At 43.6% G+C, this 27,770-nt stretch overlaps 1 protein-coding gene across 1 annotated transcript; it reads left to right on the forward strand.

The window, feature by feature from the left end:
- The first annotated feature begins 598 nt into the window (after window positions 1-598).
- On the forward strand, window positions 599-27,770 carry LOC146989372 (uncharacterized). The gene is made up of 10 exons (XM_085773058.1): window positions 599-1,165; window positions 11,772-11,954; window positions 12,618-12,717; window positions 14,317-14,743; window positions 17,461-17,598; window positions 19,780-19,975; window positions 23,329-23,523; window positions 24,270-24,412; window positions 25,870-26,008; window positions 27,582-27,770. The coding sequence occupies exons 1-10, from the start codon at window positions 599-601 to the stop codon at window positions 27,768-27,770; spliced, it is 2,277 nt and encodes a 758-aa protein (XP_085629184.1).

Genomic DNA, 27,770 nt, shown 5'->3' on the forward strand with positions numbered 1-27,770 from the left:
CCTCTCGGTCTCCATCCCTGAACGCCCTCTTTTTCCTATTGAGGACAGCCTTCACCTCACCAGTGATCCACGGCTTGTTATTGGCGAAGCAGCGCACTTCCCTGGCAGGCACAGCAACATCAGTGCAAAAGTTGATGTAGTCGGTCAAGCACTGTGTAGCCTCCTCGATGTCATCTCCGTGGGGGTCAAGCAGCACATTCCAGTCAGTACAGCTGAAGCAGACCCTGAGAGCCTCCTCAGCCTCCAGTGTCCACCTCCTGACGGTGCGCGTGGTGATTGGCTGCCTCCTCACCAGTGGTGTGTACCTGGGCTGCAGATGGACGAGGTTGTGGTCGGACTTCCCGAGGGGAGGGAGGGGCGTGGCCGAGTAGGCACCCCTCACGTTGGCGTAGAGCAGGTCGATGGTCCTGTTCTTCCGGGTGGGACAGTCCACGTATTGATGCATGGCCGGCAGAGTGGAGTCCAGGGTGATGTGATTGAAGTCCCATGAGATCTTACCCCAGTCTGCCCTAACTATTTAGTTTTTTGTGTGTTAACCTTCATGCTGTGTGGTCCTGGTCTCAGATCAGTGGTCCCCTCTCTGAGTGAGAGCAGAGAGATGAAGGCGGAGGCTCTGTGGGTGAAGGAGAGCAGCTGGACGTTGGAGGAGTGTCGGCCGCTGGACCAGCAGCAGCAGCAGCAGCAGCAGCAGCAGCAGCAGCAGCAGCAGCAGCAGCTCCGAGAGCCTCAGGCGGACGGCCTGTGTTTACCAAACATCTTCCGGCCCAGGCGGGTGAAGCCTCTCGGCGGCCGGACTCGGAGCGGTCCGTCCTACCGGGAATACCACACAGCCCGGGAGCTGCTGCTGGCCGTGCTGGACCGGGCCGCGGTCCGCGAGCTGCTGAGCAGAGCCGACCGTCCCGGCAGAGAGCGGAGCGCCGAGCTGTCGGACGACGAGTACGCCGAGGTCCTCACCTGGTTCTCCATCGCCCTGCAGAGCGGCGTTGCCCCGGGAGACGGCTGCAGCTCCGGCCCAGACCCGGTGCTGAGGCTGGACGGGTGGCACGGCGTCCTGAAGAGGAACAGCTTCCAGTCCAGACTCCTGTCTCTGGCCCGGCTGCACCGCCACCAGGACAAGATGGACGCGCTGTCTGCCTTCTGCAGCCGCGTCACCAGGCGCTACCAGGTGGGGAATGATGTCACAGTTACTGGTTTTCACAATTAATCGTGGTATTAAACGCAATCAATTAATCGTTGAGATTCCTAAATACCGTCACTTCCCAAAAAAGATTATGTGGGAACCGTATCGGCAGATGTGCGCCAAAGTAAAGGTAAATGCACAGATACTGGTCCATTTAACTAACGTAACATTGAATTGATAGGAATTTTTAAATGTTAGCATGTCATTTGTATTTAAAAACAAACAAACAAAACAAACAGAACAAAAAACGATTAAAATAAATGTAAACATTTGGTACAGATGACTATTGATGATCTGAATAATTCAAACACTTCCCCTGGGGGTTAATAATTGGTCATATTAATCGATACCAGAAATATTTTGTGTAAACAATGAGTAATGTAATTATATTTTTGACTTTATTTGATTTTACACATTCATAGTGTTGTGAAATTAATGAATGCATAATTATTGATTTTGTGAAAGTAAAACTTGGCTTCTCAGGAACTTAACTTACTGTAATCATACAAATGCAGAATCTTGATTCAATAACTAGAAAAAGCATTTCCAAGAATGGAAATCGTGTGACTGCTGAAAGCAGCTGAACGCTGTTGCAGAATTAGCAAATAGTGCAAGCAGTGATCACCATACAAATGTTTGACCAAGGTTGGAATCGAACCCACAACCTCATGGTCAGTAGACTTCCACTCTGCCTCTAGGCCACAGTGCACACACAGTTGCAGAGACTGTTGTCTGTTAATGATCTGCACTCTGTCTCACTCTGAAGTTAACGAGCCGAAAGATGCACCTGTTGGAAACACTGTCAACATCAAGAAAGCTTGAGAGTCAAGCTTGAATGACTTAGATTGAAAATGTCTGTGAATTTCGGGCTGAGAGCAGCAGTTTCAACATGAAGCAAGTTATCAGAAGTCAACAGAGGACGACTGGGAAAATAGTTCACTATAATTGTTGTTGAGGCAAGATTTGAACCAGCAACCTTCAGGTCTTCAGACCAGCAAGCTAACCACTAGGCTACAGACAGAGACAGTATGTGAGGGGCAAAGAAAACCTTTGATAAGAGGATCACTGGCTTCTGCTTAAAAAAGAAGTAAGGAAAGTGCAGAAATTAACCACAACAAGTAAGTAGAGGACTCTTTTGTGAAAATAGTGCAAGCAGTGAAGACCATACAAATGGTTGACCAAGGTAGGAATTGAACCCACAATCTCATGTTCAGAAGACTTTGACTTTGCCTCTCGGCCACAGTGTACACACTGTTGCAAAGACTGTTGTCTGTTGATGAGCTGCACTCTGTCTCACTCTGAAGTTAACGAGCTGCACCTGTTGGAAACACACTGTGTCAACACCAAGAAAGCTTGAGAGTCAAGCTTGAATGACTTAGAATGAAAATGTCTGTGAATTTCAGGCTGAGAGCAGCAGTTTCAACATGAAGCAAGTTATCAGAAGTCAACAGAGGACGACTGGGAAAATAATTCACTATAATTGTTATTGAGGCAAGATTTGAACCAGTAACCTTCAGGTGTACAGCTCAGCAAGCTAACCACTAGGCTACAGGCAGAGACAGTATGTGAGGGGCAAAGAAAACCTTTAATAAGAGGATCACTGGCTCCTGCTTAAAAAAAAGGTAAGGAAAGTGCAGAAATTAGCCACACCAAGAAAGAAGAGGACTTTTTTGTGACCTGTGACTATTTTTTGGTGAATTAAAATGATTTAAAAAGCACTTAACAGCAAGTTACAAACTGTGGCACTAGCAATTAATGCGTCTCTTAACGACCACCAGTAACCAATTGAGGGTGATGGAGGGGAGCAGAATTCATAACAAGAGTGCTCAACCTGGATTTGAACCAGTGACCTTGGGGTTGGCAAGCAGCCACCCTAACCACTACACTAGAGTAGAGTTGGGGAGAAGAGAGGTTGAGACTTTGATGAATGTGAGATTTTTCAATGATGCTTAAAATAAAAAGAAGTTAGTATAAATTAGCCACACCAAGTAAGAAGAGGACTTTTTTGTGACCTGTGACTATTTTTTGGTGAATTAAAATGAATTCTGCAGCCGCGTCACCAGGCGCTACCAGGTGGGGAATGATGTCACAGTTACTGGTTTTCACAATTAATCGTGGTATTAAACGCAATCAATTAATCGTTGAGATTCCTAAATACCGTCACTTCCCAAAAAAGATTATGTGGGAACCGTATCGCCAGATGTGCGCCAAAGTAAAGGTAAATGCACAGATACTGGTCCATTTAACTAACGTAACATTGAATTGGTAGGAATTTTTAAATGTTAGCATGTCATTTGTATTTAAAAACAAACAAACAAAACAAACAGAACAAAAAACGATTAAAATAAATGTAAACATTTGGTACAGATGACTATTGATGATCTGAATAATTCAAACACTTCCCCTGGGGGTTAATAATTGGTCATATTAATCGATACCAGAAATATTTTGTGTAAACAATGAGTAATGTAATTATATTTTTGACTTTATTTGATTTTACACATTCATAGTGTTGTGAAATTAATGAATGCATAATTATTGATTTTGTGAAAGTAAAACTTGGCTTCTCAGGAACTTAACTTACTGTAATCATACAAATGCAGAATCTTGATTCAATAACTAGAAAAAGCATTTCCAAGAATGGAAATCGTGTGACTGCTGAAAGCAGCTGAACGCTGTTGCAGAATTAGCAAATAGTGCAAGCAGTGATCACCATACAAATGTTTGACCAAGGTTGGAATCGAACCCACAACCTCATGGTCAGTAGACTTCCACTCTGCCTCTAGGCCACAGTGCACACACAGTTGCAGAGACTGTTGTCTGTTAATGATCTGCACTCTGTCTCACTCTGAAGTTAACGAGCCGAAAGATGCACCTGTTGGAAACACTGTCAACATCAAGAAAGCTTGAGAGTCAAGCTTGAATGACTTAGATTGAAAATGTCTGTGAATTTCGGGCTGAGAGCAGCAGTTTCAACATGAAGCAAGTTATCAGAAGTCAACAGAGGACGACTGGGAAAATAGTTCACTATAATTGTTGTTGAGGCAAGATTTGAACCAGCAACCTTCAGGTCTTCAGACCAGCAAGCTAACCACTAGGCTACAGACAGAGACAGTATGTGAGGGGCAAAGAAAACCTTTGATAAGAGGATCACTGGCTTCTGCTTAAAAAAGAAGTAAGGAAAGTGCAGAAATTAACCACAACAAGTAAGTAGAGGACTCTTTTGTGAAAATAGTGCAAGCAGTGAAGACCATACAAATGGTTGACCAAGGTAGGAATTGAACCCACAATCTCATGTTCAGAAGACTTTGACTTTGCCTCTCGGCCACAGTGTACACACTGTTGCAAAGACTGTTGTCTGTTGATGAGCTGCACTCTGTCTCACTCTGAAGTTAACGAGCTGCACCTGTTGGAAACACACTGTGTCAACACCAAGAAAGCTTGAGAGTCAAGCTTGAATGACTTAGAATGAAAATGTCTGTGAATTTCAGGCTGAGAGCAGCAGTTTCAACATGAAGCAAGTTATCAGAAGTCAACAGAGGACGACTGGGAAAATAATTCACTATAATTGTTATTGAGGCAAGATTTGAACCAGTAACCTTCAGGTGTACAGCTCAGCAAGCTAACCACTAGGCTACAGGCAGAGACAGTATGTGAGGGGCAAAGAAAACCTTTAATAAGAGGATCACTGGCTCCTGCTTAAAAAAAAGGTAAGGAAAGTGCAGAAATTAGCCACACCAAGAAAGAAGAGGACTTTTTTGTGACCTGTGACTATTTTTTGGTGAATTAAAATGATTTAAAAAGCACTTAACAGCAAGTTACAAACTGTGGCACTAGCAATTAATGCGTCTCTTAACGACCACCAGTAACCAATTGAGGGTGATGGAGGGGAGCAGAATTCATAACAAGAGTGCTCAACCTGGATTTGAACCAGTGACCTTGGGGTTGGCAAGCAGCCACCCTAACCACTACACTAGAGTAGAGTTGGGGAGAAGAGAGGTTGAGACTTTGATGAATGTGAGATTTTTCAATGATGCTTAAAATAAAAAGAAGTTAGTATAAATTAGCCACACCAAGTAAGAAGAGGACTTTTTTGTGACCTGTGACTATTTTTTGGTGAATTAAAATGAATTAAAAAGCACTTAACAGCAAGTTACAAAGTTGAGCTCCTTCTCCTGCTGTTGTGAAAAAAATGCATTGGGCTGAATGAGAGCAGAGAGCTCCCTGGCTGCATTTAAAAAATATTTTAAATTATTATCTAAGTCTCTTTGCATTTTTGACCAGAATTTTAGCCAGAAGACAAGTGTGGCTACAAAACTGGAGAAAATAATTTGTCTAGAGTTTAATTTGTGGCCATGCTGACAGTTTAGCCAGAAAAACTCTAGAATGTTTTTTTGCCTCTCTCCACTCTAGCACCACTCTAGCTCTGCTCGTTAGACGCAACACACACACATTATAAAGCTGAAAAGAATCAGAAAAAGTTAAATATTTGAAAAAGTATAAATAGTTAAAAAGAGAAAAGTAATGCCGATAAAGTTCAAAAAAAGCTGCACGTTTTGATATATGAATTGTTGAAATAGCACAAAGTATGAAGGACTAGAAGAAGACCGTAAAAAGGCGGAAGAAAATGGCCAAACAGAAGAACAATAGTGTGACTGCTGACATAAACAGACAAATACGTTCATTAAGTGTGTGGGGGCTCACACTCCCTCATGTTGCAGCTCATAGATAGACTACAACATCTCATATATAAAACTAATTAGTGTGACTGCTGAAGCAGTCACACTATTGTTCTTCTGTTTGGCCATTTTCTTCCGCCTTTTTACGGTCTTCTTCTAGTCCTTCATACTTTGTGCTATTTCAACAATTCATATATCAAAACGTGCAGCTTTTTTTGAACTTTATCGGCATTACTTTTCTCTTTTTAACTCTTTATACTTTTTAAAATATTTAACTTTTTCTGATTTTTTTCAGCTTTATAATGTGTGTGTGTTGCGTCTAACGAGCAGAGCCAGAGTGGTGTCAGAGTGGAGAGAGGCAAAAAAACATTCTAGAGTTTTTCTGGCTAAACTGTCAGCACGGCCACAAATTAAACTCTAGACAAATTATTTTCTCCAGTTTTGTAGCCACACTTGTCTTCTGGCTAAAATTCTGGTCAAAAATGCAAAGAGACTTAGATAATAATTTAAAATATTTTTTAAATGCAGCCAGGGAGCTCTCTGCTCTCATACAGCTCAATGCATTTTTTTCACAGCAGCAGGAGAAGGAGCTCAACTTTGTAACTTGCTGTTAAGTGCTTTTTAAATCATTTTAATTCACCAAAAAATAGTCACAGGTCACAAAAAAGTCCTCTCCTTACTTGGTGTGGCTAATTTATACTCACTTCTCCTTACTTTAAGCATCATTGAAAAATCTCACATTCATCAAAGTCTCAACCTCTTTTATTCACAACTCTGTCTGTAGTCCAGTTGGTAAGGTGTCCGCTTGCCAACCCCAAGGTCACTAGTTCGAATCCAGGCTGAGCAATCTTGTTATGTTATGTTGAATTCTGCTCCCCTCCATCACCCTCAATTGGTTACAGGTGGTCGTCAAGAGACGCATTAATTGCTAGTGCCACCATTTGCAGCACATCATCAAATTACAATGGCAACATGCTTAAGTCTGTGCTCTCTGTGGCGAAGTGGCAGAGTAAAGGTTTACTGATCATGAGGTCATGGGTTCGATTCCTGCCTCATTCATGTTGTACTTTCTGCTAGAGACTTCATTCAAATTCTGGGGCCGTATTCACAAAGAATCTTAAGGTTAAAAGTAGCTCCTAAGGGCCGAATTTAGGAGCAACTCCTAAAAAAAGTGGGCGTGTCAGTCTTAAATTTAGGACTCCTAGTTTTTTAAAATAAGAGTAATTCACAAAGTATTTTATGCCTAAAAGTAGCTCCTAAGTCTGGGAGAGCTTAGAAGTCCTCGTGAGGACTCCTAACTCAGTAAGACCTATTCACAAAGAATCGCAAATGGCTGCAGCCAGGCAAATGTATGGAGGACTGCAAATTGCTGCAGAGGCGGGTGCTGGAGCACCTGCCCCTTTGCCCTTTGATGCCCAACGTGCCTTTTTGTCGGTGTTTTTTGTTTTGTTTTGTTTTTTTTTTGGGTCATCACCAACATTTTCGCTATAAAACGGGAGTAGTGACGGTGACGGACTGTCTAATATAGGCGTCACAACGGTCGGACCGAGGTAACTGCGACTGCTACGATGCAGTCGTGCTGATGTGAGCCAAAAATATTTTTAAAAGGTTGGTGGGTACGCTAGACACACACATCTGTTAGTAGTAATAGCTCATGTGATAAGGCTGCTCCCCCAGTAAACCAAACTTATTGTTAGTCTGGGTTCAAATCCTGCTATAGGCCACAAATGTGGGTAATGCATTTTCTTTTCTCATCATTATGATCACCATATAGGGCTGTCAACGAATGTGAAAAATAATATTAAAATGTGGGAAGAAAAAAAAACCAGCGGCTGCTTTGCGAGTGGACGCACTGACCCTCATTGCATTTGCACAGCGTCACACTGCAGAAAGTGAGACGCGACAAAAACTGTAGCAGAAAGATGCAGATGGCAGAGCGAAAGACAGAAAGTTCAGAGCCCAACTGAGCAGCAGAGACAGTGGTTTGGACTCGAAGCAATCTAAAAAGCCCCGTCGGACCTGACGGCAAAAAAAAAAAAAAAAAAGTGGAGCGGAGCGGCCGGCGGCGAGGAGGAGGAGGGAGGGAGGGGAGGGGGGGCGCCGCCGGCACTCAACAACCAATCACCGTGTTGAGCGCCTCGAATTCGTGCACGAGAATTGACGTAATCCATAGCAACGGGGCGTCACCAGGGGCGTGACTCTTAGTTTGCTCTTAGTGATTTATCCTTAGTAAGAGTAGGTCTCAGCGGCTTTGTGAATAGCTTTTAAGAAAAAACTCCTACGTAAAAACTTTTAGTGCGAGTTAGGAGCACTCCTAGCGGTAAGATAAAAGGCTTTGTGAATACGGCCCCTGATTTGTAGACAAACTTCTAATGGCTCATTTATGATGCTTTTATAAAGACCCACTCCCGTGAAAATCGTGTTTTTTGAGCTTTTCACATGTTCCTGTGGCATTTTTCTTGTGTTAGAGCACATATCAGCAGAAAAGGAAGTGCAAAATTGCATTTCTGAGTTTTTCTGCCTTCAAACTGCTGTGAACCAATGGCAGACTCAAACTGGCAGTTTCAGGGAGACTGGAGCTGATGTGTCACAGCTCCAGGGGAGGGCACTAGTGCTACAAGCTGCCGCCCCGTTCTTCATCTGGCTCAGAGGTGAAAGGCTTGACAGCTCAGTGTAGCTGTCAAGGTATAATAGGTATAGCTCACCTGGTAGAGCAGCTATCACTGTGAGCAAGGACTATGCTCCAGTCTGTGATCGAGTCCCAGTGTAGAGTTTTACACTAAATGCGCTGAATCTGTAATTATACAATGTCCAGCTGTCAGCAACCGGGGGGGCAAAGTCAAAGTCTTCTGACCATGAGATTGTGGGTTCAATTCCTACCTTGGTCAACCATTTGTATGGTCATCACTGCTTGCACTATTTTTTACAAAAGTGTCCTCTACTTACTTGTTGTGGTTAATTTCTGCACTTTCCTTACTTTTTTTTTCAAGCAGAAGCCAGTGATCCTCTTATAAAAGGTTTTCTTTGCCCCTCATATACTGTCTCTGTCTGTAGCCTAGTGGTTAGCTTGCTGGTCTGAAGACCTGAGGGTTGCTGTTTCAAATCTTGCCTCAACAACAATTATAGTGAATTATTTTCCCAGTCGTCCTCTGTTGACTTCTGATAACTTGCTTCATGTTGAAACTGCTGCTCTCAGCCTGAAATTCACAGAAATTTTCATTCTAAGTCATTCAAGCTTGACTCTCAAGCTTTCTTGATGTTGACAGTGTGCAGATCATTAACAGACAACAGTCTCTGCAACTGTGTGTGCACTGTGGCCTAGAGGCAGAGTGGAAGTCTACTGACCATGAGATTGTGGGTTCGATTCCGACCTTGGTCAAACATTTGTATGGTGGTCACTGCTTGCACTATTTGCTAATTCTGCAACAGAAAACAAAAATCTCATATTCATCAAACCTCTACTTCACTATTAGTGTTGGAATAGCCCAGTGGATAAGGTTCCTGCCATCTAACCACAAGGTCACTGGTTCAAATCCCACCTGAGCAGTCTTGTTAGTGTGTCAGCAACTTTGAACTTTAAAGACCCGCTCCCATGAAAATCATGTTTTTCGTGCTTTTCACAAGTTCCTGTGGCATTTTTCTTGTGTTAGAGCACATATCAGCAGAAAAGGAAGTGCAAAATTGCATTTCTGAGTTTTTCTGCCTTCAAATTGCTGTGAACCAATGGCAGACGCAAACTGGCAGTTTCAGGGAGACTGGAGCTGACGTGTCACAGCTCCAGGGGAGGGCACTAATGCTACAAGCTCCTAGCCTCGTAAACCAGCCTCTCGCAGAAATGCATTTCATTTCATTTCATTTCATTTGGGGTGGGCGGCAGCAGGGCGGGAGTAGTAGCAAAGACGGTTTAATATCTTTGGTAGTAGCGTTGACAGACAACCCCATTCAGCCAATCAACAAGTTGGTGTAGCGACGGGGCTTTGCACCAGTCGGTCCCTGATTGGCCAACGTGCTGTGTCAATCGCAGCGGCGACGCTGATTGGCTCGGCCTTCTGAGGGTTTCAGTCGAAACGCTTAGAATGGGGATGAGGCCAGACTCTCCCTCGGAATGAAATGAAATGCACTTCCGCGAGAGGCTGGTTTACGAGGCTAACAAGCTCCCACCCCGTTCTTCATCTGGCTCAGAGGTGAAAGCCTTGGCAGCTCGGTGTAGCTGTCAAGGTATAACAGGTATAGCTCACCTGGCACCCTGATGGGGTACGAGGAGGTGGCTGGGCGGGTGCAAAACAGCGCAGTCTCCGCCCACCCCCCAGAGGTGAATTGCTAATGTGCATGGCTAATGAGCTGGTTTTAAAATGGCCGAAAAGGGTTGTGGTAAAGGTTTATTGATCATGAGGTCATGGGTTCGATTCCTTACTTTTTTTTTTAAGCAGAAGCCAGTGATCCTCTTATCAAAGGTTTTCTTTACCCCTCACATACTGTCTCTGTCTGTAGCCTAGTGGTTAGCTTGCTGGTCTGGAGACCTGAAGGTTGCTGGTTCAAATCTTGCCTCAACAACAATTATAGTGAATTATTTTCCCAGTTGTCCTCTGTTGACTTCTGATAACTTGCTTCATGTTGAAACTGCTGCTCTCAGCCTGAAATTCACAGAAATTTTCATTCTAAGTCATTCAAGCTTGACTCTCAAGCTTTCTTGATGTTGACAGTGTGCAGATCATTAACAGACAACAGTCTCTGCAGCTGGGTGCGCACCGTGGCCTAGAGGCAGAGTGGAAGTCTAATGACCATGAGGTTGTGGGTTCGATTCCGACCTTGGTCAAACAGTATGGTGATCACTGCTTGCACTATTTGCTAATTCTGCAACAGCGTTCAGTTGCTATCAGCAGTCACACCATTTCCATTCTTGGAAATGCTTTTTCTAGTTTATAATGATCTCTTTTGGTCTGAACACAATTCTCATGAAATTTATGATCGACTGAATTCACTTTAGAGAGTGAAAAATGTCTGGTAACCCTTTAAAGCAGAAGTAAGCAATATTTTTGTGTTAATATATGTCTTAAATAGTTCTATCTTCCGACAGCAATCACTTACATAGAGTGTTTGGTCTGAAACACGGGTCTGTCAGTCACTCTGCTCTGCTCTGAGCCCAGGAGAAAACTTTTCTCGTATCCTACAAGTTTTATCCAATGAGGAGAGAGAACGGCATAAAGGGGCAGTCCTCTCTGTGTGTGCAGCCAAGGGATGTGCGTGAATGTGGTGACGTAGGGACGAGGACCAATAGATCCATGACGAGGGCGGGAGCTGCTAACTCCATCGGCTGACAAGACGTTATGGTGCGTTCAAGGCAACTCGTAACTCATGTTTTTCCGACCTGTGAAGTCGTACCAGTTCGATCTGGTACGAGTTCACGGGTCAGAAGTTACGAGTGGCCGTTATAGTGACTTTCACCGGTAAAACAGGTCGGAGAAACACGAGTGGGTTGCCTGGAACGCTACAAAGTCGTAAGTTGTGACTTGAAGCTGTAATTTACAGTTTCAAAATCCTGTCTGGAACGCAGCATTAGCCAAAACGACCGGATCGCTTACTTCTGCTTTAATTTACTGGCCGTTAATTACATGATAATAATAAAATAAGTCCTTGCAATTGACCGTTACTTCTGGGCTGTTTCTACACAATCAGTGGTTATTTTTTGGCGATATTTCTACACATTACTATGAAATTGACCGTTATTTCTAGACATTGTGATGCAATTACTTGTTATTTCTTGGCTATTTCTTAACACTATTAACGGCCTGTAAATTAAATGGTTACCAATTAATTAATGCATAATAATCGTGATAATTGTAACACCGTGATTATTTCTCTGACAATAATCGTACCAAGAACATCTATAATGGTGACATCCCTCCTTCCAGGCCTTGTACACACCTGGACCACATCTGGTGGTGAAGAAGTTCCAGCTGAGCTGCGGTGCGGCGTCCTGCCCGCTGCTCCTCGCCGTCCTCTGTGACCTGAGCTCTGGCTTCATCTGCAACATGTTCCTGTACCACGCGGAGCAGCTGCAGCGGTGCGGCGGCGGCCGGCCGGTGGTGGAGCAGGTGGAGTCATAAAAATACCCCAAATTATTCAAAATTCAACAAATGTATTTTCAGACTTCACATTCTTCACATTTTAGATTCATCTAAAAATAAATGATTGAAATGGTGGAACAAATAATGTCTGACAAATATATTTCTGACTCCACACTGCAAATACTCAAAATCTTACCAAGAATATTTGTCTTATCTCTAGTCAAAATGTCATTTCCTAGTCAAAACAAATCTAATTATACATAAAATAAGACTCATCCCATTTAAAAAGCAGCTTGTTTTTAGACACTTTTTACTTCTTTCAAGCAGATTTTCACTTTAAATAAGTAGAAAAATCTGACACTGGAGCAAGTTTTTCTTTCTTATTACAAGCACAAAAAACTTGCTTTCACTGGCAGATTTTTCTACTTATTTCAAGTGAAAATTTGTTTTAAACAAGTGAAAAGTAAAATTTTAGGTGATCAATCTTATTTAATGTGGAAAGAGTTTAGTTTTGACTAGAAATGAGACATTTTGACAAGAAATAAGACAAATAAAAAAAAGAAAGATTAAGACAAATATTCTTGGAAAGATTTGGAGTTTTTGCAGTGTACGGGCAAAAGAAAAAAAAAAATCACTTTTGTGTTCTCCCCAACCCTGACCTCGGCTCTGCCCCCCCCCCCGCCTCTGCAGGTGGTGCAGCAGCTGCTGCGGCCGTTCTACAGCCGCCGCGTGCTGGTGCAGCTGGACCGCTCCGCCTGGACCCACGCGGGACTCGAACACGTCTTCTCAGGTAAGAAAGGAGTATCTGTGCGCTGCAGCCCCTCCACAGGTGGAGGTCGGTGCTCTCAGGAAGGACCAGCAACTTGAAGAAAAGAAAAAAGGAGCCTGGAGCACACAAGTCACTGGTGATGCGAGTAGTTTAGTAGTAGTGAGTAGTGCGAGTAGTTTTGATTTACCAATCAAAAGTGCTCATTCGTTACAAGATAAAAAACTATACTTACATCATACACTTTTGTTAAGCAATAAATCGACACGGGCAAGTGGCACATAGCAAAACAAAACGAAAAACAAAAAACACACAGTAGCCTAGTGCAAAACACATAGGCTATTAAAGTCCCCCAAGTCATTTTAAAACCAGCAGCTCATTAGCAATGCACCTCTGGAGGGTGGGCGGAGACTGCGCTGCTCTGCACCCGCCCAGCCACCTCCTCGCACCCCACCCCCCCCCCCGCTCGCTGACAGCTGGACATTGTACAATTGACCCTTCGCGTAAGCCCCGCCCCCTTGGTTACTGTTGCTACGCCGGGCAAGCTTTCACTCCCAGCCATGCTCCTGGCAGTATTTGGTATCGATTTCAAAGGAAATATCAGCAAATGTCTGGATAAACTGTTCTGAGATCATAGAGAGAAGAAGTCACAAAGATCATTCATAGTTTTCAGTGACGTGACTCGTGCAGGAGGATAAAACATCTGTTCAACAACACGACTGGACAATGTACAGAGCAGCAGTAAGGACCGGTAATTTTACCGTTACGTTGTCAACCTGCACGTTTTTGGGCGATTGTGAACCACATACAGCTTTCGCTGCTGTTATTTTTTTCTCCCACCGCTATATCAGTCAGTGGAAGCAGTCCCTGTCTGGAGGATCCCTCGCCTAAAAGCCCAGGTAAAAGCCCTAAAAGTACAGCTGTCATTTCGGAGGTGAACATATGGTTATCCCCATATTTACACTTGCTCAAGTCGAAAAAAAAGTCCGCTCATATCTGAACATCTCTATATTGCTGCTGCTGCCGCCGCCGTGGTAGCAGCAGCAGCAACATCATCCTTCTCTACAAACAAATGTTTTTCGTCCTAGTCTCAAAATGTGTCCACAAAAGCAAACGTAATGACTCACTGTCGGAAGCTTGCCAGGCCTATAGTTACGGTTGCTAACGTAGGATTGGACAATAGCCGTTTGTGGGAGGAGTTGGCGAAGGGTCAATTACAGATTCAGCGCATTTAGCGTAAAACTCCACACTGGGATTCGATCAGCTTGCAGCTTGCTCCCTGTGCAAGCTGCTCTACCAGGTGAACTATACCTGTTATACCTTGATAGCTACACCGAGCTGTCAAGCCTTTCACCTCTGAGCCCGATGCAGAGCGGGGCGGAGCTTGTAGCACTAGTGCCCTGTGTGACACGTCAGCCACAAAAATGCCACAGGAACATGTGAAAAGCACGAAAAACATTTTTCATGGGAGGGGGTCTCTAAAGAAAACATGAGAGACTGAGTTCTTCATTCAGGCCGAGTGGTTCCAGTTCCAGTTTTTTATCTTGTAAATCATTTATCTCGCATCGCCAGTGACTCCAGGCTCCTTTTTTCTTTTTTTTCTTTTCTTCAACGTCTTGTCAGGCTTCGGGGTCAACATCGACTTTGTTCCCACGGTGAAGCGGCGAGTCACGGCCCCATCGCCGGTCAGGAGGAGACGGACGTCCGAGGAGCTGCTGTCCCGGCTGGCGTCCCACCTGCAGGGCTGGACCGGCCCGGCGCTGCTGCCGCCGGCCTCGGGAGACGATGGGTTCCTCCCGGGGCTCTGGGCGGCGCTGCACATCGTCTGCATCAACACGTTTGTGCTGCACACGCTGCAGAGCCCCGGGTCCGGCCGCCGCGTGCAGCTGGCCCCGTTCACCAGGGCGCTGGCCTCGCAGCTCGCCGTCCGCTCCTCCAGCGCCTCTGTGGACGTCTCCGTCCCCGCGTTGCCGCGACTCAGCAGCAGCAGCGACGACCAGGAGAGCAGCAGCAGTCCGCCCAGTCTGTCCCAACACAGGTCAGTGGCGCCGTGACGCCTTTCTACCAGAACCAGCATGGACTTCCTCAGCAGTTTGAGCAGCAGGAGCTGGTCTGTTGGATCAACGAGCCCTGACCTCTGACCTTTGACCTCTGTGGCCAGGGCCGGCTCTACGCAGGGGCAAGAGGGGGCAGTACCCCCTCAAATAAATGTCTTGCCCCCTCAAATCAAAATTTTAGAAGTTGAGAAAGCACATTTTAATATGCTCCTATATTACAAGTTGACAAAATTATCTGCAGTAGCAAAAAAATCCGCCATAAAGGGACACTGTTCTGTACTAAAATGTTCTGTTTGGTTTTTCTTTTTTAGTATTCATAAGACTACCTTTCAGTTTTGTAAATCTTGACTATAGTAGACCGCCCCCCCCCACCCCCCCCTCTTCTCAGAGTACACTAGAATGCTTCACTCACATGTTAAAATCACAAAAATTTTCTGGGGGGGGGTGCCCCCAGACCCCCATACAGAGGTTTAGCTACTCACCTTTTTCACCCCCTCTGGGTTTGCAATGCATCTTCAGGTATATGCAACCCCTAAATGTGGCTCTTTGCTTTATGACAGTAAAAAAAAATTGGGCTCTAAGACCCTGGTTGGCCCCCCGGCCCCGAGTTGGACAGGTCTGAAGGTAGAGGCCTGACAAAGTGCAATCCCCTTCTCCAGGTTGGGGTTGGACACATAGCCAACAACCCAATTCAATGAAGTTACTGTAAGCACGGAGAAAAACAGTGCTGGAGCACGATGTGTTCACATGATGCCCCCTTCACATCTCTGACTGCCCCCTCATATATGCCACCTAGAACCGACCCTGTCTGTGGCGCTGAGCTCTTGGTAGATCCAGACCACCAGAGCTGTTGAGATGTTCTGACCCAGTCGTCTAGACCGGTGGTTCTCAAGGCCCTCAAAGACCAGAAGGGGGTCCTCAACTCTTTCTAGAAATTTTACCATTTTCCTAGAAGATGTTGCAATTTCTTTCAAGAAATTTTATAACTTTTTTTTTTTTTAGAATTTTTTTTCACTTTTTCTTTTATAGCTTACAGCTATAAGTGCAAGTCCATTTTCAGAATTTTAAATATATTTTAAAAAAAATATTATATATATATATATATATATATTTTTTTTTTTTTTTTTTTTTTTTTTTAATTTAACATTCTTTTAAAGAAATGTTTCACCCTTATGTTTTGGAAATGTTTCTAACTTTTTTTAAAGAAATTTCTAAATTTTCTAAAAATTTTTGAAATTTTTACCATTTTTTTCTAGAATTTTTTTCAACACTTTTTCTTTTTAAGAATTTATTTAACTTTTTGTAAGAAATTTTACCTGTTTTTTCTAAAAATGTTGGAACCTTTTCTCTTTTTTTTTAATTCTTTAAACTTTTTTTTTTTTTTAAGAAATTTCACCACTTTGGGCCAAATAACTTAGTTCTTAGTCCCGCTCATATGTTGTTGAACATAACAGCATATTTAATATAACATCACATACAGTCGTTGAAACGACTTTGATGAATTCTGACTTTCTTCTGATGTTCTCTGCAAACTGGGAGGAAAGTCGTTAGGTAAGGCTTGTTCGCTAATTTAAAAAAAAGAATTTAGAAAGCAACTGGAGACAAGACTGTGCAATTAATTCTTAAGGTCAATATAGGTCTTTTAAGTGGCAAGTGACATGTGTGTATGCATAAGTCAAGTGTGGCAAGTGACAGCACTCAGTGCATAGGTTAACTTATTGAATGGACATGAATGTGTTAGTTATTTGGCCCCTGTTGCTGCTTGTGGCTTAATGGCTTCTTGACCACAAGTCAATTAGTGTTGAGCTCATTTAAATATTTAAAATTAATTTTCCAAGAAACTTGAAATACAGAAACGTTACTTTTCATGTATACTTTTATTGTGTGAAGTGTGATTCTGGTAGGAGTAAAGGAAGAAAATAAGTCTTTTCGGGTGTATTTTGGCCATACAGTATTCCATTAGTATATTGCTCATTTCCATATTCAAATTCATTTTCCAAGAAACTTGTAATACAAAAAATGTTACTTTTAATGTCTATTTTCATTGTGTAAAGTTTCATTGTGGTAGGAGTAAAGGAAAAAAAGAAGCCTATTCGGGTGTATTTTGGGCATATTTGATTAGTGTAAGGCTGATTTGCATATTCAAATTAATTTTCAAAGAAACTTGTAATACAAAAAATGTTACATTTCATGGATACTTTCATTGTGTAAAGTTTCATTGTGATAGGAGTAAAGGGAAAAAATAGCCCCATTGGGGTGTATTGTTGTCAGCACCATAGACTTTAAATAATGATGCAAATTAAACGTATTTCCCCAACTAGGATTTCTTAGGACTTTTAGTATGTTGTTTTTGACACCTCATAGAAATGATGTACGGTGAAAAACCTTCTGTGACAATTAGTCTGTCGTAAAACGCTATTTTGCTTGGACTATAATTACTTTTTAAAAGTAACGTTCCCAACACTGATTAATACACGTTAATGCTATAAATATCATTTTATCTTATCTTACCAGTGCAGTAAACAGTTACTCTTACAATTGTTCTTTCAATCAATCGATTATATTTCAGTAAATAGTATTATGGTCTGTTGTGTTCCTGCTCCTCTAGGACAGACTGTGGCGAGGTGACGGAGCCTGAGAGCAGCAGCAGCAGCAGCAGCAGCAGCAGCAGCAGCAGCAGCAGCTCCAGCTGTGCAGTGAAGCTCCACAGCTGGAACACACCTGGAGTGTGTGGTCTGGACAACTCGGGGAACTCCTGCTACCTGAACGCTGTGTTGCAGTGTCTGTGCTGCACCGTTCCTCTGGTGGAGCATCTCCTCCAGCCGGACACGCGCAAGGAGCTGGCCAGGTCAACACCACCCACCCAAAACCATGTCACCATTACTTGTTTTCACAGTTAACCACGGTATTAAAGGATAATTTCCATTTTTTATAACCTGGACCTTATTTCTAGCATAAAATACGATCATTTTACTCACCCAGATAACTTTGGTGTCATTTGGAGTCGTTTTGACGAAATTAGCCCCAGTGGAGTGGCGCATATATCCGTATAATGCGAGAACACGGGGCAGTGCAATGCAGCCTCTAAATAACACATTATCCGCCGAAAAACTCCTTCATTTCACCAATATTTAGTTCTGATAGGCTAGTGCTATTCCCCTCTGAGTCCGGGGTTAGCTGTTATCAACATCCGGGGTCTGTAGGTTGACCTACTGACCTCTGACCTGGATGATGTCATCTCCGACCGCTGCCCGGCTCATTCTGATAATAATCATTCTGCTTCGGCATTTTTATCTCAACTAGCCGGAGCTTTAGTGAGTCCAGGTTGAGGAGAGGAAGCCTGTGGAAGCTGAACTTCCTCCAGCTGCTCATTTTGTTCTGACAAGTCTGAAACACACAGAAACGAACCATAGTATTAGCATTAGCAACATGACATGACATCATTAGGAAACACATGAATTAATTAACATTTATCTGCACACAAATACTGTAGGAGCCTATAAATCAGCGGTACTCAATAGGCGGCCCGCGGGCCGCATCCGGCCCGCCGAACCTTCCAATCAGGCCCGCGACTGAGTTCTACTAGTTTACATATTACTGTATACTGTATTTTCGGGCTCCGTGCGCCTGTAAGTCAATGCGCTGGGACATAGAAACACCTGCGGAGCGTTTGTGTGTGCCTGTGAGGCGCTGCACTGGGATACAGAAACGCTGACGAACCCAAATCACCATGCGCGAGTGTTTGGGGAGCGGGCTGGACTGCAGGGTTTTCCCTGCCTGTCTGCAGAGACCGTGGGTGATTTTCACCGCCGTCTTGGTTCAACTGTGTGTGCATCATGCATGGGGGGCCGTTCAGATGAAGCGTCTTTTGCGCGCGCTCAAACCCATTCAATGTAGCCGCGCGTCATGCACGCTCACAACTCAAAAGCCGTAGCCGCGCGCATTTGATGAGACGCAATTGTTTTTTCGTGCACGTCAGCGGTGCACAGCTGCACGACCTGCTTCTCCCCCGCTGTTGTGTCCCGGTCCCATCGGCCTGTGTCACCTATGTTTTCCACTGAGCTCTGCCTCGTTTGAAAGGTGAAGGAAGCCCATGTGTGGAAAGACGTCGCCTCCGAGATGTAGAATGTGTATTATAGAAGAGAAACGCACATTTCAGGACCAATGACTTGTATCCTCAGAACAGAGTCAGACGTCCTGTGATGGTCAGCCTCCTTTCATATTTAAGCTGAAAATCACAGGGCATGTCTGAGGATACAAGTCAGCAGTGTAAAGCTCCAGCATGATATGTAAATGAAGATTTTTCATTTTATATCATACAAAACACCATGAAGTGTATAAATAAAAATTATGTGCTTACAAGTAAAATAAAAAATATTTAAATTATTAGACGAAAAAGGTGAATTTAATTTCAATCTAGGCCTATTTGAATGTGCGGCCCCCAAGGTGTCTGTTAAGAAAAATTCTGGCCCTTCGAAAAATGTATTTGAGTACCCCTGCTATAAATTAACATACTCCATTATAAAGTGAACTTAAACCCTTTTCAAAACCTGTACTCTCTGTATGTAAAAAAGGCAAACAAATGCACATTGCACAATATTTAAAAAAATTCCACAAAAAAAATCGTCCTCCTTTAAAAAATTGTCAATATATATATATATATATATATATATATATATATATATATATTACGATATTTATGTGAATCGATTGTTTTGTTGTGAAATTAATTGCATATATAAATGCATAATAATTGTGATCAATAATCGTGTCAAGAACATGTATAATCGTAATTTATTGCACTTTACTTTTTTACTGTATGTTTTAAATGACATTACCATAGTTTTTAACTATAGTCTCTATTTATTGTACTTATTTATTTTTATTTATCTTAGTGGGCTGGCACGGGACCAGGGCATCGAAATTTCGTTCATCCCATGTTTTTAACATGTGTTGTATGACAGTAAAGAGACCTTTGACCTTTGACCCTAGTTGTAGTTGGTTGGTTGAACCTGGTCTACCTGTGCAGGTGTCGGTGCCGTGTGGCCGAGGTGTTTGTGCGGCTGCTGGAGCGGATGTGGCTGAGCCGGAGCTCCGGCGGCGCTCTGATGGAAGCTCGCTCGCTGCTCGGCTCCATCCGGCCCCAGTTCAACAACGGCTGCCAGCAGGACGCACAGGAGCTGCTGCTCTTCCTGCTCAACGCGCTGCACGACAACCTCCAGAAGGTGCACACACACACACACACTGCAGAGAGAGAGTTGATTTTTGATTATCCTTTATTTCAAACGTATAAAAAAAGTGAAAAAAGACGCGTTCAAGACAACTCAGAAGTCGGGAAAAAACGAGCTCCGAGTTATAAAAAATGAATTGAACGGCGTAGAACTTGGAAATTACAGGTCGGAAACTCGGGTATCATATCAGAGCTCCGACTTTCCGACTTGACATCACGACAACATCAAAACATGGCGGCCCTCGTCTTAAACGGTTAGAATTTAGACATTTTAAGTTATTTGTTGAGGTTTGAATGCATTTTGTTGTGTATTAAGACACAGCGGCTGCAGAGAGAGAGTTGATTTTTTTTATTATTCTTAAAGCAGAAGTAAGCATAATGTTTGTGTTAATTTAAGTCTTAAATAGTTGTATCTTCCGACAGCAATCACTTCTATAGAGTGTTTGGTCTGAAACACGGGTCTGTCAGTCACTCTGCTCTGCTCTGAGCCCAGGAGAAAACTTTCCTTGTATCCTACAACCTTTATCCAATGAGGAGAGAGAACGGCATAAAGGGGCAGTCCTCTCTGTGTGTGCAGCCAAGGGATGCGTGTGAATGTGGTGACGTAGGGACGAGGGCGGTGACTGCTAACTCCATCTGCTGACAGGAAGTTAGCCAAAACCACCGGATCGCTTACTTCTGCTTTAAGTTCAGACGTATAAAAAAGGGGGGAAAAAGACATGTAAAATAAATAACACGTGTTATAGTGTTCCGAAAAACAAGACCCGAGGATGAGAATGAGTTGTTACAAGTTGTTACAAATACATAAGTGGGCGACGCACCGAACCGAGGCGGCCATGTTGCATCGCCATTTTTTACGTTGAGTGCATAGACTGTAGTCAGAATGGCCGTAGCACCGTGACGTCACCCATTGGTTTGGGGGAGTCTGTTTTGTGCCGCTACTACGGGGGTTTGAACTGCGCCATGTTGGATTCTACTTGCCATATTTGGAGCGGTGCGGCGGTTAGCCGGCCGAGGTCCCGCCCACTGGCCTCGAAGCAGCGGTCTCCGGACCTGTCACTCAACGTTTCCGTGCCCTAATTGGCCAGAACTTTAAACCTAATAACAGTAAAACGGTAGAGTTAAAAAAAAATTTACCCCCCTCAGAGTGTGTGCGGGGGTAGAAACTATCGGTTGAGACCAAAAAAATAAAATGTACCAGGCTGTAAATATGTTTTTTTAAGCTGTAAAGTCGGCCATTTTAACATGGGGCTCAACTGGAGTTGCTCCCTTCTGACACCAGCCCCCAGAGGAAGCCGGGGGGATTACAGTTTGTTGAACGTGGAAGTGAGCTTCACTTCTCAGAGTCAGGCCGACAACTGCCCCCTTGGTTGAGTGTCAGCGTGACCGTAGGTCAGTGTTGGGCAAGCTACTTGGAAAATGTAGTGAGCTAAGCTACAAGTTACTCTACATGAAATGAAGCTTCACTACACTAAAGCTACCCACCAGAGAAATGTAGCAAGCTACGCTACAATAAAATGACAAAAGTAGCTTAGCTACATCAAAGCTATTTCTTTTTTTTTTTTTACATCAGACCAACTTAATTCCAAGTAGGGGTGCACCGAATGGCATTTTTTTGGCCGAAGCCGAATACCGAATAAAATCAAAACGCTTGGCCGAATAACCAAATAATACCGAATACCGAAAGTGGTTTTAAAGTTGTTGTTTTTTTAATAGGGCCTATTGGATAAATAAAATATTTTTTTAGACTTAATTTTCAAAGAAAGTAAATGTTTATTGACTATTCTGACAGTTTTTGAATATGCCAGTTGCCGTTGCTCATCAAAAAAGCACAAGAAGTTAAATAAAGTTTTTCATTTAGGCCTATATCGGCCCATTGTGAGTGCTGAAAGATCTATGCAAGTACATTCCAAAAAAACCCAAGTGTCTTTTCAAACAGTGGTTCCTAACCTTTCTCGGTCAGATTTTTTTTAATTCATCAATTAGGCTTCTAGACATTTCAGGCGACCTCATTTGAATTTCAGGCGACCCCACGTGGGGTCCCGACCTCAAGGTTGGGAAACACTGTTTTAAAAGACGTCGGCCACGGACGGAGTGGGCGACATGCTGGGACGAGGAGCTTTCGTTTTAACTGCTGCAGCCGTCTCTCCCTCTCTACTCAGCATACTGTTCAGGGTGTTTGGTTTGATTCATTAAAAGGCGCGTTCCTACAGGACCGGTCCCCTCACTCAGCCTCTCAGTGGCCGTGTCTCCGCTGCAGACAGGACGCACCGGGCTCTTGGAGCGACGTGCAACGGTGCGCGCGGTCGCTATGCAGCGATAAAGTTGTCCAGCTACGGCTCTGATTCACGAACTTGACTATCCCTCCTTCTCTGTCACCTGCTGTGTGCTGCCCCGCTGCAGCAGACGGGCATCAGCAGATACGTACATGACGTCACATGGAAGCGGTGCATTTAAGGTCTAGAAATGCCTGGAGAAATGTAGCTTCTGTGGACGCTACCGCGCTACTGATCAATTAAATAGCTTAACTACTGAAAAGCTATTTGATGTAGAAAACAGCGACGCTACGACCACGCTACTGAGAAATGTAGTTAAGTTACTAACGCCGCTACTTGTAACGTCGCTACTGCCCAACACTGCCGTAGGTAACCACGGAAACTGAGCGGAGCTGTGGGCTCGGCCTGTTAAAACTGTCACCACTGTGTAGTGTGAGGAAGGACGGAGGCACTGGTGTTGCATTCAGGTGCAGTCAGGCAGACGGCCGTCGGCAAACCAACCGGATGTCATTTTACTCCACCAGAGAAAGGCGGTAAAAAACAATACCACATCACCATGACAACATGTTGTCAGGCCTGTATTGTTTTGCCTCGTGCTGGCGGACCACTTGTTTATCCTGTTACATGCAGCGTCTGTTGTCTGTCTGACGTCTGCCCCATTTCACCTGAATGCAACATCAAGAATACGTTCAGATATGCAACCGCACCGCTAGATGGGGGGAATTCCTACATACTGGGGCTTTAAATACTGAATTCTTCATTTCTACCACATGAATACTCATTAGTGTGTAGTTTACAAACACAGCTAAACATGTTTCACTCATCATTGATAAGCACTAACTGTATTTAGTAGAGTATTCATGCGTTATAAATGAAGAATTCAGTATTATTAATGCTTAACTAATGCTTAAATAGTGTGTAGGTTACTTATTATTAAGTGTTACCACTCTTTCTATACTTATGTTGTCAATCTTGAATTTTACTTGAGGATTCTTTGTTTTATTAAAATTCAATGACAATTTGTTTACATTGAGTAAATCAGAGTGTGTGTGTGTGTGTGTGTGTGTATAAGGTTGGGAGGAAGCCGGTCCGGCCCAGACCGGACAGGAACAGGATCTGTGAGTCGACCATCGTGTCCCAGCTGTTCGAGGGTCAGCTGAGCTACGTGACCGTGTGCATGCGCTGCCGGCTGCAGACCCACAGCGCTCAGGCCTTCACCGTGCTGTCGCTGCCCCTCCCCTCGGACGCCGGCAGCTGCTCCATACAGGTAAACTACACTGCTGCACGCCATCAGCTGCAACATCACAGTTCCTTTTACGACCGCTATGACCCGTTTGTCAACACTCAGTGGATGTGAGGGTCTAAGGACAGAGGATGTTGTTGTGATGCCATGTAAAGCCCTTTGAGACAAACTGTTGGTAAAAACGGGCTATACAAATAAAAGTGCCTTGCCTTGCCTTTTTCTAAACTCTTCACACACATCAAACCTAAAAACACACATCACCCAAAACTGTTAATTTCACACTCTAAAATCACAGTTTAAGGGGAGACACTACAGGTGAATAGGGTAAAAAAAAATTAAATAACAGATATCACCATGAAACTTCCCAAGTACTGTAAATGCTGATTTTTTTCTTTACTCTAAGTAAATTTCATTTGCAAATACTGTAATACAGTAAAGTGTTTACTGCAAATCCTGTCATATACTGTCTTTTTCATAAACTTTGCACAGCTGCTCTGAGATGGGTTGTTCACTTTTTGTACTGAGTGTTACAAAAAAGGAACAAAATTCATGCCCAACAAATGAAAAATGAAGAGGGGTTCAAAATAAACTACAACACGAACATCAATTTATGATCAATACAATAATCTGTCTATTGTAAAACATTAGATCTGATGCATAACTATGTGAAGAGTTTTGAGAAAGTGTTGTTAAGTGTTGAAAACGGGTCATTGTGATCATAAAAACTGTAAAACTGTGTGAGTTTGTGTTGTGGTCCGTCCTCGGAGCAGGACTGCCTGGCGCTGTTCTTCCAGCAGACCGACCTGACGGGGCCGGAGCAGACGATGTGTTCAGGGTGCAGCCTGAGGAGGGAAACGGCAGTTCTCACCTGTCTGGACAAACCTCCTGAGATCCTGACGCTGCACCTGAAACGGTGAGAGAGCGGACAGAGACGGCTGTTCACAACACACAAACACACAACGCACACTGATGAAGCCTCAGTCTCACCTCAAACTCCAGGTAACAGATGGTTTTCACTCATTTTTTTCATGTAATTGTTCAAATTTCAATTTTTATTCATGGCTTTTAGTCCACATTGGCTGAAAAGATTAAATTCAAACATTATTCTTGACTGAGTAACATCTAGTTAGGAGAATTATCTAGAAATAACAATTAATCGCATCATAATGTCTAGAAATATCCGAAAAATAACGGTCAGTTTCATTAATGTCATGTTTTTCATAAAGGCAAAAGATAACATATGCTTTCATGCTTTGAATTTTTTGGGCCATTATTATTGTTATTTCTAGGCTATATTTCTCTACATTACTATGAAATTGACCGTTATTTCTAGACATTATGACGCAATTACTTGTTATTTCTTGACATTGTCACGTAATTAGCGGCCTGTAAGTTAAAGGGTTAGCGAAATATCTAACATACAGTAACCATGAAATCTCACAGATTTCATTCTGTTCTCACCAGAAATAAAACTATAATTTTAAACGTGAGATAAAATCCAGTAGATTTGTGTTCCATTTGAAAGCCCTGGTCTCTGATTTATGAATTTAAAGGGATAGTTCACCCAAAATTCAAATTTCTCACCCTCATGTCGACTAAGAGCTGGGAGAAGTTTCAGAGTCCTCCGTGGCTTCTCTGAGTTACAGCGGGGCTCCGTGCAGCACTGCATGTCCATATGACGGTTGTGAATGGTGCTCACTTCTCTTTGTCCAAAAAGACACACCAAAAAACATCCAAATACCTCCATAGTGTTCGTGTGTAATGCCCCTCTTGTATTGAAGCCCCGGCATCAGAAATTGTTCAAAAAAAAATTAAATAAGTCTATGTTTTAAGCGTAGCGGAAGCTCCCAGTGTCTCAGTTCACTGCTCTTCCTGTGTCAGTGCAAATCTCACATGATTTACACTGACCGGCGGAACAATTTCTCATGTCGGGGCTTCAATACAAGAGGGACATTACAGACGAGCAGCATGGAGGTATTTGGATGTTTTTTGGTGTGTCTTTTTGGACGAAGAAAGTTGGTATCCATTGACAACCATTATATGGACATGCAGTGCTGCGCGGAGACCCCCTGTAACTCAGAGAAGCCACGGAGGACTCTGAAACTTCTCCCAGCTCTTAGTCCACATGAGGGGGAGGAGATAATGAGTGAAATTTGAATTTTGGGTGAACTTAACTATCCCTTTAATGTGTACTGAGTCTTTATTCAGGCCTCCACAAAAATATGTCAACATCATAACACCCAGGAGACACTTCTTACAGAGCTCATGATGTGGCTGTTTGATTGGCTGTGGACCAATAGGAACGTGTGGTTGTGCTCTGCAGGTTAGTAGGTCTGTGGACCAATAGGAACGTGTGGTTGTGCTCTGCAGGTTCGGCTGTAAAGGGAAGAACCAGGTGAAGCTCCGGACCAACGTGGTTTTCTCCACGAGACTCGATCTGACTCCGTTTGTGTCCCGCTCCGTCCAGAACAACAACTCGTACTCTTCCTATCGTCTCTACGCCGTCGTGGTGAGTTCACACCAGACGTATAAATAAAGTTTTTCATATTTAAAGTACAGTGGCATCATTCTTGTGATTGAGGAGGTTTTTATTTTTTTATTTTTTTATGTCAGTTTTGATTCTTATAGTTTCTGTCTGTAGACGATGACATCATCAGCCGCTACAACACTTTTTATTTGCAGAAATGTTCATGGAGAAGGATGATGATGTGTTGTTTCTCCATCCATCCATCTATCTGTCTATCCATCCATCCATCTATCCATCCATCCATCTATCCATCCATCCATCTATCTGTCTATCATCCGTCCATCTATCTGTCTATCCATCCATCCATCTATCTGTCTATCCATCCATCCATCTATCTGTCTATCCATCCATCCATCTATCTGTCTATCCATCCATCCATCTATCTGTCTATCCATCCATCCATCTATCTGTCTATCCATCCGTCCATCCACCCATCCATCTGTCTATCATCCGTCCATCTATCTGTCTATCCATCCATCCATCTATCTGTCTATCCATCCATCCATCTATCTGTCTATCCATCCATCCATCTATCTGTCTATCCATCCATCCATCTATCTGTCTATCCATCCATCCATCCATCCGTCTATCCATCCATCCATCTATCTGTCTATCCATCCATCCATCCATCCATCATCCATCTATCCATCCGTCCATCCACCCGTCCGTCTGTCTATCCATCCATCCATCCACCCATCTATCTGTCTATCCATCCGTCTATCTATCCATCCGTCTATCCATCAATCCATCCGTCTATCCGTCCGTCTATCCATCCATCCGTCTATCCATCAATCCGTCTATCCGTCCATCCATCTGTCTATCCATCCATCATCCATCCATCCATCCATCCATCTATCCATCCGTCCATCCACCCATTCGTCTGTCTATCCATCCGTCCATCCACCCATCCGTCTGTCTATCCATCCATCCATCCATCCATCTATCTGTCTATCCGTCTATCTATCCATCCATCCATCCGTCTATCCATCAATCCGTCCGTCTATCCATCCATCCATCCATCATCTATCCATCCATCCATCCTTCCGTCTATCCATTCATCCGTCTATCTATCCATCATCCGTCCATCCATCCGTCTGTCCATCCATCCGTCCATCCATCCATCATCCGTCCATCCATCTGTCTATCCAACCATCCATCATCCATCCATCATGCATCTATCATCCGTCCATCCATCCGTCTATCCATCCGTCCATCTATCCATCCATCCATCTGTCTATCCATCCGTCCGTCCATCGATCATCTATCTGTCAATCTGTCCGTCTATCCATCCATCGATCATCTATCCATCCATCCAACAATCTAACCATCCATCCATCTACTGTATCTATCTATCCATCTATCTGTCCATCTATGCATCCATCCATCCATCCTTCCATCCATCACTGTGTCGTTCCCATAGAAACACAGTAGATGAGTACAGGAGTTTTTCTACCATTTAAATGAGTTTAGAAACATTGTTTTAAGGTTGATGAAACCACGTAGTGTCCCTTTAGATGTGAGTGAGTGAATCTGTGTGTGTGTGCTCGTCCACCAGAACCACGCCGGCCACCTGAACATGGGCCACTACACGGCTCTGTGTCTCAACGCCGTCACCCAGACCTGGCACTGCTTCGACGACTCGGCGGTGAGGGAGATAAAGGAAAGCTGCGTGCAGTCTCCCAACGCTTATCTGCTGCTCTACAGCCGCAGACGCTTCCACAAGCCCAAGATCCACGGACTCTGA

This window comes from Trachurus japonicus, chromosome 3, assembly GCF_045865225.1.
Source record: "Trachurus japonicus isolate A0001 chromosome 3, Traja_1.0".
In the NCBI taxonomy this organism is placed as follows: domain Eukaryota; kingdom Metazoa; phylum Chordata; class Actinopteri; order Carangiformes; family Carangidae; genus Trachurus; species Trachurus japonicus.